At 42.8% G+C, this 12420-nt stretch overlaps 1 protein-coding gene across 1 annotated transcript; it reads right to left on the bottom strand.

Annotated features, from left to right (window-relative positions):
• Positions 1–1088: 1088 nt before the first annotated feature.
• ARPC3 (actin related protein 2/3 complex subunit 3) lies at positions 1089–11417 on the bottom strand. The gene is made up of 7 exons (XM_037052073.1): positions 11309–11417; positions 8529–8628; positions 5052–5128; positions 3073–3141; positions 2171–2297; positions 1749–1843; positions 1089–1257 (listed from the first exon to the last, which is right to left on the bottom strand). Exons 1-7 carry the CDS (start codon positions 11312–11314, stop codon positions 1195–1197), a joined length of 537 nt encoding a protein of 178 aa, XP_036907968.1. The 5' UTR covers positions 11315–11417; the 3' UTR covers positions 1089–1194.
• Between the last annotated feature and the right edge of the window lie 1003 nt (positions 11418–12420).

The raw sequence follows: 12420 nt of genomic DNA on the forward strand, positions 1-12420 counted from the left end.
TTTTAAATCCATTATGTTATACTTCTTGTGTTAATTTGTTTTAAATCCTTTGGAAACTGTTCTCTTGGGTGCATTAAAAAAAGAGAACAAAACACCTATGTTTCACAGGAAATGTTTTAGAAGCCAAGCTTTGGCTCTATCTGTGCTCCCCCTGCTGGCACTAACGGAGCAGGCACCACAGAGAGTTGGTTTCTATCACAAAGGCTCCACAATTGTTTTTTTAAAAAGCGTATTTGTTAAAAATCAAACCTTTAATCTTTATGACTCACTGTGGCTTTTTTACTTCCTTTCTGACATGTCTCTCAGAGCCTATGACAGAAGCTCAACCCAAACACCCGGAACCTGATTTGACGTGAGGAGTTATAAACCCCCACCCCCCACCAAATACTCTTGGTTTCAAGACTGTCTTTCTTGCATCTACGGTATGTTTGTTTTTTTTAATCCTCAGCCAAGGACATGCTTACTGATTTTAGAGAGAGGGAAAGGAAGGGAGAATCGCCTGGCTGCCTCTCGTACACGTCTCCACGGGCCACTGAACCTTTAAGCTAGGCATGTGCCCCAACTGGGAAGTGAGTCCGCAACCTTTTGGTTTATGGGACGCCGCTCCAAACCACTGACCCACACTGGCCAGGGATACAGAGTACATTTTGACATACTCATACTCTTGAGTATGTGAAATGTGATACTTAGGTCATAACTCAGATCACCAATGGACAGGTAAGAGCATTTAACTCATACATTAAAATCACACATGAACCCATAAGGCCAAAATGGCAACAGCTGCCTTGACCGAGCATCAGGGTAAACTCCAGTTTTGATCAGTGGCAGTGGCTCCTAAACTTTGTGCATATGCTAAAAACCGCTAAACTGTACACTTTTAAAAGGGTGAATGCTACCTCTCAAAAAATTTTAAATGCATGCCAAAGATAAGCAATAATGTTTTTCTGACATAAAATGTTAGAAATTTCTTTATTATTATTAAGCACCAGCTTAATACTACAGAAAATTTCAAATCACCCTTTGACATCTCATTCTTCCCTCCCCACCAAATGCTTGATAATGAGCTTTTCAAGTAAAGACATGTTCTCTTTTCTCTTCTGTATAAAACTTTATGAAATAAAGGCAAAGAACTGTGTACATCTTGCTGTAAAATGCAGCCCTCGGGTGTGGATACAGTGTCTGCCCGGGCTCCCTTCACTGTCCAGGTCCTGAAAGACTCTTGTTCATGAACTGTCTCTTCACAAAGCAAGTCCACCACTAACAAGAGGGGACAAAAGAGAAGGAACAGTGGCAGTCAAATCATAATGCAAGTTCAAGGTTAAGGACGGAATATGAACTTGTTTAAAACAAAATTTAATATTAGCCTGGCAGCCCTGATGTTATACACACTCCTTGAAAGCACATGTAAAATTTTCTTTCTTCTTTTTGTTGACTTAAAGGTTACTCAAAATTACAAGGACAAGATACATGTAATACATCCAAGATATCTCAAGCAAAAAACATGTTCTATGGGGTTTTCAGTGCCTTGACATTAGAACAACCAACCCGAATCTTTATTATATGCAATCATTATTCACTGCGATTCAGTGAATTCCTACTATGTCCAAGGCACACACCCAAAAGTTTAGCAACACTGCAATCCAGAAACTAACAGTATTCTTGCAATGAAAGACCTTAGTGCATTTCATTTAATGGAAACTATAGGCTGCGAGATGATTTACCAACTGAATAGGCAAAGAGGGTCTTACCTTGCTGGGTTTATCATTCTGAGGGTCAAAAACTTTCTCACAAAGCCGCAGTCCAGTCTCTTGCCTTAGCTGCTGTAAATAGGCCCTCATCACTTCTAAAAGAAGGAGCAGGTAGAACAATACAAAGAGAGTATCTTTGAGAATGCATCTCCAATGTGCTTGTTGTTGATCCGGACCCTGACCTTTGCAATGTATCTCTATACATTCAAACAGGGTGAGAAACAGAAACGACAGCCCAGAGGGATCGCTACATGTCATACTGTTACCAAGAATCTTGTCTGAGAGTGGCCAGGAAGATAGTACATGTGCTAACGATTCCGTTCTCAATTACATACAGGTCAAGGCAAGAAGAGCAGGGGGGTAATACATCAAATGGAGAAAACCTTGTGCCACATAAAGAGACGTAGAGACCCTGTTCTTACCGTCTTCCTGTTTGTTGGCAGGTTTGGCATAAATTGCATTAAGTGGAAAACCAGGCTCTCCAGGAATGGGAAAGTTAGTGATTCCCAGTGTATACATTTCTTTCTCACCTTGGCTTTTGGAATTGCACTAGAAAAAAAAAATAATATAAACACATGTATTTTATAGGGAAAAGGATAATAATATCCGATTTGCAATTTTTTAGCCCAAGCCAGCTATGGCTGGGGTGTTTTTAATGACCTTTTGTAATCTGGTGAAGCCTGTGGGTCTCTTCTCAGAATAATGTTTTTCAGTGAATAAAGTAAAATACACAGAATTAAAAAAAACCCAATTATAGTAAAATAGAATAATTATAACATTAAAAAAACAAATTTATGATATGGTCATACACATGCTTCTTTATTCATACACTAAATACAAGATCTTGCAGTGGTTGAAATAGCTATAATTCTGAAGTAGTAATAAGTATAATAAAGTTGCAAAAAATCTTCCACTCTGAATGCAACGTGAAATGCTGTGATTTCTATTGGAGGAAAGTCACAGGTACTGCTAATACAACCGTGGGTTCTTGTCCACGTTAATAATGAAAAGTACTAAATTTCAGTTAGAGGTTTGTGAAAAGAAAGATGGAATCTTTTCCCTCTCAAGTTCATGGACCCTTGAATTCTACTCTTGGATTCCAAGTTCAGAATCTCTGACCAAAGGCTCAAAAGAAATATTCTGCTCAAGACTTCTGTCTTGGGGAAGTACACACAAAGCCTGGCCCTCTGATCAGCTACCAGCACTGTACGTTTAGAGATTTACATTCAGATTTTCTTTAAAGTCCATGCTCTAAGTCAGAGGAGATATTTTCTACTTGCCCTTAAGATCTCTCCCTGATAGATGATCACCCAAGTTTAATTACCTTTTGGAGCTTCTTCAGACACTCAGAAATGTAGAGCGTTATATATATCAAGGTTCTATCAGCTTCATTCTACAGGGTGGAAAAACAAAGCTTAAATAAAACACAACAACCATGTGAAATAAATGAATTCAACTTTTGTCTTTTTTTTTTAAAAGATTTTATTTATTTATTTATCTTTAGAGGGGAAGGAGAGGGAGAGAAACATCAATGTATGGTTGCCTTTCGTGCGTCCCCTGCTGGTAGTTGGCCTGCAAGGAACCGACCTGCAACCCAGGCATGTGCCCTGACTGGGAATCGAACCGCGATCCTCTGGTTCGCAGGCCCGCACTCAATCCACTGAGCTACACTAGCCAGGGCCAACTTATGTCTTTTGCTTATCAACTGCAAAGTACAAAAAGTGCTGTTACTATAGCATCAAAAACTCCCGTTCTCCAAATGCACTCTTCCCCAGCCCCGTTCTGCCTGCCCTGGGCTGTGTGGCCGCTCCTGCTGTCCTCAGCTCTTCCGGCTGCTGGGTTCCCCGGGAGCTGTGCCAGCAGCCCCTCACTGTGTGGGAGGCACCTTCCCGAAGCTGCCAGGGAAACCTGAGGTGCACCATATGGTTGGCTAATTTTAAAAAACCCTTTCACTTCAGGATCTCTGCCGAGAACAGAAACATTCATGACTCTAAAAGAGGAAGCAATTATTTCTCAGGTGACTTGTTTCTGAAGCGCTCCATAAGCCCAACACTTAACTTAACCAAAAGGAAAATGTGGAAAAGGAGAATGGCTGTTGATCGAATGCAGCACGTACTTCATGCCAAATTTTACAGATTTATAGTTTGAAAAAACAAGCCATGCATTACCCTATGTTTCAGATCATTTGATATTCAAGAGAGAATGAAAATGGCAGAATTATAATACTTATTTACACCTATTACAAACACAACACTTGGACCATGCATTAGATCCAGAAAACAGTCTGCTAATATCAGAGAAAGTTTAGACTATAATTTGCAGACCAAGAGTTAACAAATAATGATTTCAAACCCTGTTTGATTCCAAAAGGTCCACGTTTGGCAAGAAGTTCCATATTCTAGAATGTTAACCATAAAATGTGTTGACATTTCTTGTAACTTGCTCACAGCAGAAGCTCTGAGACCTTTTCCCATTTCCCCATCTCCTCCTCCTCCTTCCACCACCTTCCCCATGGCCGCATTCCTACCAAGGACTAAGAGCAGGGGAGAAAGGGTGCTGGAAGGAAGGATCACAGTCACTGAAGTTTCTTTATTTCACCATCTCTGGCCCAGGACACAGAAGTATATAAAAAAGCAGCACAGCACATAGGATTTCCAGTTTTGGACTGGCACATAGCAGGTGCTTAATTAATGTTGACTGAAGAGAAAAGGACCAGATAATAAATATTTCAGGCTTCGCAGCCTGTATGGTTTTAATCACAACTACTCAGCTTGGTTGTTGGGGTGTGAAAGCCTCCACAGGCAATCTGTACACAAATTGTGTGGCTGCATTCCAACCAAACTTTAGTTACAAGAAGAGGTGATGGGGCCCTGGCTGGCCCTGTGGACTGAGCACAGGCCTTCGAACCAAAGGATTGCGGTTCGATTCCCAGTCAGGGCACATGCCTGGGTGGCAGGCCAGTTCCCAGCAGGGGATGCATGAGAGGCAACCATACATTGATATTTCTTTCCCTCTCTCCTTCCCTTCCCCTCGAAAGATAAATAAATAAAATCTTAAAAAAAAAAGACAAAGAGGCGATGGGTCAGATTTGGCCCTCTGACTATTGTCTGCCAACCTGGTGCAGACTTTGGAGGAAAAAAGTGAGAAACAAAATATTGATGTCGAGTCTCACATTAAGTACTGTTCTGGATTTTTAAAAGCATATGATCTCATTTCAGTTACTCTCTAGAGCAACTCTGACTGCCAAGCTGGATGTCTCCCCCGTCAGAAAACTAATTAAATACTAAAAGCTCTGTACTTTACCTTAATTTCATAGTTTTTGAAGAAGACATTGGCCTTGAAGTAATAGATGGCTTCATCCACAATATCTGTATCTTTTGCTAAGCAGGACACAGGGGAGGGGACAGAGAACATTAGCTTAATGCAAAACACAACAGCTATAAAAGCTATAAATAAAAAAAAAGTATCTAAGGTCCATGGTCAAGAGTTTTGGAGTTGAAGGAAATGAGACTACTGAAATATGTCTTTAGAAACAATTTCTAAAACAGTAAGTACATGATTTATTCTTGTATTGGACTGACCAAAAAGTTCATTTGGTTTTTTCCATACAATGGCTCTAGTAGTGCCATTGTTTTTAACTTCATTTGAAACAATTTTCTTAGATTGTATTGTGACAGCTGTCATATCAGTGTGCACTTAAAAAAAAAACCTATCAAGCCCTGGCTGGTGTGGCTCAGTGGACTGACTGCAGGCCTGAGAACTGAAAGGTTGTTGGTTCGATTCCCAGTCAGGGCACGTGTAGGGGTTTGCAGGCCAGATCCCCGGTTGGGGGCATATGAGAAGCAACCTGTGCACATTAAGGTTTCTCTTCCTCTCCTTCTCCTTTTCTCCCCCTCTTTTAAAAAATAAATAAATAAAATCTTTTAAAAAACCACTTAACAAAATTAGTGAATTTTTGTGCAGCCATTTAGTATTGAAGATGGAACAAGATATGCAACATTTTCAGTGTTATTACGCTTTATTTCAAGAAAGGTAACAACGCAGCTGAAACACACACAAAAAGATTTGTGCAGTGTATGGAGAAGGTCCTGTGACTACTGAATGTGGTTTGTGAAGCTTCTTGGTACTATCGACACTTTAACCAAATAATTCTTTGTTGTGGGGCTGTCTTACGCACTGGAAGGTGTTTAGCAGCACCCCTGGCCTCTACCCACTAGAAGCCAACAGTGGGAGATGGCTGACATACTCAAAATATCCAAATTGATAAAGTCATTGGTGAAAATAAAAATCTGCCTTTTATTTTATGGAAAAAACCATACAGATTTTTTGACCAACCCAACAGCTTTATTATTTTTACAAAAATTACACATGCTCACTAGAAAAATTATTTAATCAATACCAAAATATTTTCAATTGTCACCCTAATCTCACTCTCCAAAAATAACTACCATTAATGTTTGATGAATATCATTCCAGATGTTTCCTAATGGGTTTGCATGAGACATAGAATAAACTTTGACAAAGTGATTTTAAAAGTATTCAATATAATTTTACTTGAATTTACATATTATAGTTTCAGAGAAAACTCTTAACTATCATTTTGGAACCACTGGGGTTCTCATCCATAACTTTTTGTTTATAAAAACGATGACTTCAAATCTATTTATACAAGCTGTCCTAGGTGGCTAGAGGCTGAAAAAAGCCAGAAATACTGTTATGACAAAGACAGATCTCATTACACAATTTCTTTGGCAATTTTCTTCTTTTTTTATTAAAAAAAGGTCACAATCCCAGGGTCTTGGTATCCGGCAGCTGGTTTCAGCAACGCAGAGGCAGGTATTAATGTTTCTCGTCCGTCACTGCCATCCCTCTCACACCGTGGAAATGCAAAGCAATTTCACTGCTACCCCTGCTCATGCCTCTGCTACAGAATTTCAGCGGAATCTGAACTCTAGACTCGTGCTCCCTGCGATCTATTTTCTCATCTGCAAAAAAGGAAACTTCTTCAAAGGACTCAACAGTGGTTACAAAAACCAGTTTGTTCTTTCAAATGTCGCTATAGGTGTGTGCGTGGTGAGGAGGCTGCAGGATTCAGGACCTTTTACGTGTTTGGCACATAAAAGGGGTTCAAAAGGCATTTGCTGGAGGCCAATAATTGGATTACTGCGAACAGTTACATACATAGCCCCCAGCCTCGGGTTATGCTTTTCTATAATTCCAGTTCCTTTCTAATCCAGTCTCCTGGGGAAGGGTGACAGGTCATTCTTTGTCTGTAGAAACTCTCAAATAATTAATTGTAAAGGGGGTGATCAGGGTTACTCCGTGGCCAACTGCATCTCCTGACACACCATATGGTAATCTGCAAAGATCTGCAAAGGGTTCTTCTCAACGAATCTGAGCCAACGTCAATTCATTTTTTCTTTGCACTGTGATTCTTTCGCATCATTTGTCTTCCTTTTGGTCTGTCCCCTCCGCTCCCTTCTGTTCTTTTCTCTTCATCTCAGAATCAAGTAAAGACTGTGGTGACTCACCAGATTTATTAAGTTTACTGAGCTTTCAGCTGGTGTTGAAAACAAAATTAAATTTAAAAAGGTCAAGCAGAGGGATGGAGATGGCCTGGGTACAAAATTGGTAATTAAAACCATGACCTTGGAGACCATGAGTGGAACTCAGTGCGGCCCCTTTCTGGAGGCACAGAAACCATGTCCAACATGATACAAAGTACATTGTTGGCAGAGGACCTCAGAATGTGTCAGAAGAGTCTCAGATAGAGTCTGAAAAGAATGGAGCTTTCTGAACAGTAAAAAAAAAAAAAAAAAAAGGCTCTGAAATAAGGAGAGAAAATGAGTACCAAGAAAGAAAGCAAAGATGTAAAATTCAGTATTAATAATGTTACACAGGATGCTTAAGATTTAAGATTAAGGTAGTGTTGCTAAAAGTGAAGCTCCTGCCCTGGCCGGGTGACTCTGTTGCTTGGAGCATCATCCTGTACACCAAAAGGTTGTGGGTTCGATCCCCAGTCAGGGAGCGTGCAGAAGGCAACCAACAGATGTTTCTCTCTCCACTGATGTTTTTCTCCCTCTCCTTTCCTCTCTCTTTAATAATGAAAAAATCCTTGGGTAAGGATTAAACATTTTTTTTTAATGAAGCTCCTGAAGAATGGATAAAGGGAGTAAATTTAGATGGGCAAGAGGTTAACAGAGGTTTTGTTTTTTTCCAGCTTGGTAACAGAGAAGGGGTGGAACAGGGCACTCTACAGAAGGAGTAGCATTAGTTTATAAGAACTGACAGTGATGACAGAAACAGTGTCAAAAAATTTTAAAAAGATTTTATTTTCAGACAGAGGGGAATGGAGGAATAAAGGGAAACACATCAATGTGCAAGAGAAACACCTACTGGTTGCCTTTTGCACGCCCCTAAATGGGGACCTGACCCACAGTTCTGATGGGAATGATGTCCCCCGACCTTTCAGTTTGTGGGACAAGGCTCAAACCACCGTGCCACACCAGTCGGGGCCAGTGTCAAGCACGTTTTCTCTCACCCCTCAACAAAATATCCTGGAGAAATTAACAGCAATAAGTTTCCTATTAGATGCCACATATACCCATGCCCTTGAAAGGTCTAAAAAGCACTTATCTACCAAGCAAAGAGAAATAGAAAATACAAGAGCAACCAGAGGCAGAAGACTGAGCTACGAATTTCCCTGACTTGATAATGTCAGAGGGTCGCTAGATGTTTCACACCCAAACCTGAAAATAATGGAAAGGGGTTTCGACTTACTCTCTCTAGGGGCGGGTCCTTTGAACTGACTTCGGATAGGCAGCAGGGCCATGTTTCCAATGAGTTTGGTGTCGGGGTCCATGAGAGAAGAGTGGTAAGCCTGGAGGAGCAAGCCAGGCAAGAGCACAAAAGCAGAAAAGAACAAATGTCAGCGGCGCAGACAAGTACATTTCTCCAAAGAAATAAAGGTACCCACCCCAAATCAACTAGGGGACATGACAAAAGGGATGGTGGCAGCCATGTGCAGGCTGGCTCTTACTGGCTCGTGGCAACCAACGATCAAATTTTTAGGAATTAAAAAAATTTTGAGCCAAGCTGGTTGTTCACAACCAGTATTAAAAATTAAATTATAGATATTTAGCCCTGGCTGGTAGCTCAGTGGATTGAGTGCAGGCCTGTGAACCAAAGAATGGCAGTTTGATTCCCAGTCAGGGCACATGCCTGGGTTGTAGACCAGTTCCCAGCAGGGGATGCACGAGAGGCAACCATACATTGATATTTCTCCCCTTCCCTTCCCCTCTAAAGATAAATAAATAAAATCTTAAAATAAAATAAAATAAAATAAATTATAGATATTTGCAATCAATTATATTAAACAAGAAGTAAAGACTCAAAATTTGTTACTTGCTTTTTCTAAAAGATTTTATTTATTTATCTTTAGAGGGGAAGGGAAGGAGAATATCAATGTATGGTTGCCTCTCATGAGTCCCCTGCTGGGAACTGGCCTGCAACCCAGGCATATGCCCTGACTGGGAATCGAAACACGATCCTGTGGTTCACAGGCCCGCGCTCAATCCATTGAGCTACACCAGTCAGGGCCATTACTTGCTTTTTAAAAAATTATTTTACTATTGTCTATGATCTTCAAGTTATGTATATCTTTTGTATTTTTATGGCAGAAATACCATATAATGAGGTGCTACCGTGCATCTCCGGTGGGCTCGGTGATGTCACCCTGGTGACTGGTGAAGTACTGGTGCTACGGAAGCAGGCAAACACCATATAAACTGGGACCCACCCATCAGCCCGTTAAGCCAGAGCCCAAGCACTGGATTTTCCATTCCGCCACTTCCTGGCTTTACATCCTAGACATCACTTTTCTTACCTTGTTTCCAAATTTGAAAAATGAGGATATATATCCTGCTTTCAGTGGGTTGGTGGGAGATAGAGGATGAGGGGGGAAATTTATGAAAGCAATTTGTGTACGATTCCTAGCTCTGCCTTTGCAAAATGCCTGGCTTTTTGTAAGACAACGTGGGCCCCATTCATATATTCATTCATTCACCAAATGATTACTTAGCACCTAAGGGCAAGGCATGGCGATCTAAAGGTAGGCAAGACCAGTATGGTCTTCATCCCTGAAGAACTTTCGGGCTAATGGAGACAGGTATCTGTAAGTAATGAAAGTCCAGGGTGCTCTATGCCCAGTTGGAATGAGCACAGGGTTGCAGAGCCATTGGGTCAATGTGAGGGAGATTAAATGGAATAATTTAAATAAAGCATGTAGCTCAGGGCCTGCCTGGCATACATCGGGTGTCACATGGTAGCTATGGGACTCATAATGTATGTACCTACCTATAACCATAGCTTGCGCCTTTTATTACAGGTATGCTTCCTCTTAAGCAGTCTCCACCCTCCCCCTGGCCAGCTACTGTCTTGTTTCTCCATCTGTTTCTTCATAGCATGTCACTATCAGAAATCATCTCCTTTATTTTATTTACATTTATATGTTTATTGTCTGCCTCCCCATTAGAATGTAAACTCTTTAGGAGCAGCGATTTGCTGGCTGTATTCACTGCTCTAACAGTGCTTAGCATGCAGGAGGTGCTCAGTCATGTCTGTTGTTTGAATAATCGCATGTTGTTGAACATTTTTTTTCTTATTCTGCAAAATGGAGGCCAACCATGATGACGGTAAATGTACCCCGCAGGCTGGCTGTCAGAAATTAAGAGAAAGCAGACCACCACCAATTTTACTCCTGCTCTGATGCACAATAAAATAGAAACATTTGGAAACCAGGCGCAAACCTTGAGCCTGCCTTGGGGGCCCTAAACCCAGGGGCTATGGGGTGGCCGTCACTGCGGGGGTGACAGGGGAGGAAGTGGGATCTCCCAGATGACCAGAAGCAGAAGGGGCCCGCCCCCTGGGGCGGTGGAGGAAGTGGGACTTGAGAAAAATGGAGAAGCCGGACCCTCCACTTGAAAAACGAAAAATAAAAAGCGCAGCCCTTGGCTTCGCGGCTCTACCAAGGCTTTGGGGACTCAGTCGGAGTCAGAGGGTGCAGAAAAGGCAAAGATGGGGTCGGAACTGGAGCGAAGGGGCGGGAAGGGCTGAGGCAGCCTCTTCTGTACGCCCACTCTAGACTGTCCTGCCGCTCCCCTGGCCCCTGTGGGCGACACACCCAGGCCTCCCAATACGACAAGAACCGGCCCTCTCCCCTCTTCCCTCCTCTGGACCTCGCTTCCTCTTGACCACCTTGTCCCGCTTCTCCCAGNGCAGAAAAGGCAAAGATGGGGTCGGAACTGGAGCGAAGGGGCGGGAAGGGCTGAGGCAGCCTCTTCTGTACGCCCACTCTAGACTGTCCTGCCTCTCCCCTGGCCCCTGTGGGCGACACACCCAGGCCTCCCAATACGACAAGAACCGGCCCTCTCCCCTCTTCCCTCCTCTGGACCTCGCTTCCTCTTGACCACCTTGTCCCGCTTCTCCCAGCGCACGCATGATTTCTCGCCGCTCTCCCCAATTCTCGCTGTCAGAACACACCCCTGACTCAGACCCCTTACCGGCATCTTTGCGGCCCCGGAGTTTCAACCCAGATGAGTAGGATCGGGTTAGAGAGAAGCGCTTCCGGTCTGGCAGCTTGGGTGGGGTAGGAGGAAGTGAGCGGAGGAGGAGGGTGAGGGGAAGAAGAGTGCTTCCGGCCTGTTCCACCACTGGCTGCTGCGTACCGAAGGGGCGCCAGGGGGCGCGCCAGCACTAGCTAGGGGTTGCATCGCGCGTGCGCGAGGCGTGCAGCTGGCGATGGATCTTGGGGTTACAAAACCCCTAGGAGTTTTTCCTGGGGTCACACTATTTTAAATCCAATTCTACTCCATCCTGATAGCTTATGTGCCCTTCCCTCTTAGGATTCTTTTACTTAGTTAACTTTTGATATTTATCTTCCCATTCATGTGAATGTCAAAAAGACAGAAATTTTTGTCTGTTTCATTCACTACTGTGTCCCGGGGTCTAAAACAATGATGGTACATAATAAGTTTCAGTAAGCATTTGCTAAGTGAATGCTCCCAACCCATTGGTTTTTAAAGTGGGGAAAGGCTAGCACACTGAGAAGGGATTTGTGCATTCCTCTGTACTTGCAGTTCTTTGTGCAATGAACAAAATGGACTGTGGGTTTGAATTCGGCTCCAACACTCACTGGCTGTGTAATCTTGGGGTAGTTAATGAACCTCTCTGCACCAGTTGCCTCACCTGGAAATGGAGATGATAGTACTTAATTCAGTTTGTGAGGATGAATGAATTGCATGTAACAGGCTTAGAATTTACCTGCCTAGAACATCCTAGGCTCAGGAATTGTTAATGTAATACTAGATTTGCTGCCTCGGGCCTTTTCTTCTGCTCTCCCGGCCCCTGTGGCCAACACACCCAGACCTTCCCCAATCCTACAAGAACCAGTCCCCTGCCCTCCACCTTACAGGAGTCTTCTTTGACAACGAAGTAGCCAAAGTAGCCTATCACCCTCCCTTTCATTCAGGTTCCTTCTTCCCATTCCTGTATCAGAGGCCTCCTTGTTTATGGTTAGTCTCCAAGGCCCAGAGGGTCTGCTCCATGAGAATAAGGTTTTGTCTGTCCTGCATGCTCCCATTTTATCCCCAGTGCCTGACACCTACCGGTAAAC

Source organism: Sturnira hondurensis, unplaced genomic scaffold, assembly GCF_014824575.4.
Source record: "Sturnira hondurensis isolate 20B ecotype Veracruz unplaced genomic scaffold, ASM1482457v3 Scaffold0007406, whole genome shotgun sequence".
NCBI classification, from domain to species: Eukaryota; Metazoa; Chordata; class Mammalia; order Chiroptera; family Phyllostomidae; genus Sturnira; species Sturnira hondurensis.

Coding starts and splice junctions, on each gene's coding strand:
- ARPC3 (XM_037052073.1), bottom strand. Junction 2,298..3,072: donor GTCTGAAGAAGCTCCAAAAG/GTAATTAAACTT, acceptor TTTTTTTTCTAG/TGCAATTCCAAAAGCCAAGG. Junction 1,258..1,748: donor AGAATGATAAACCCAGCAAG/GTAAGACCCTCT, acceptor CCCTCTTGTTAG/TGGTGGACTTGCTTTGTGAA.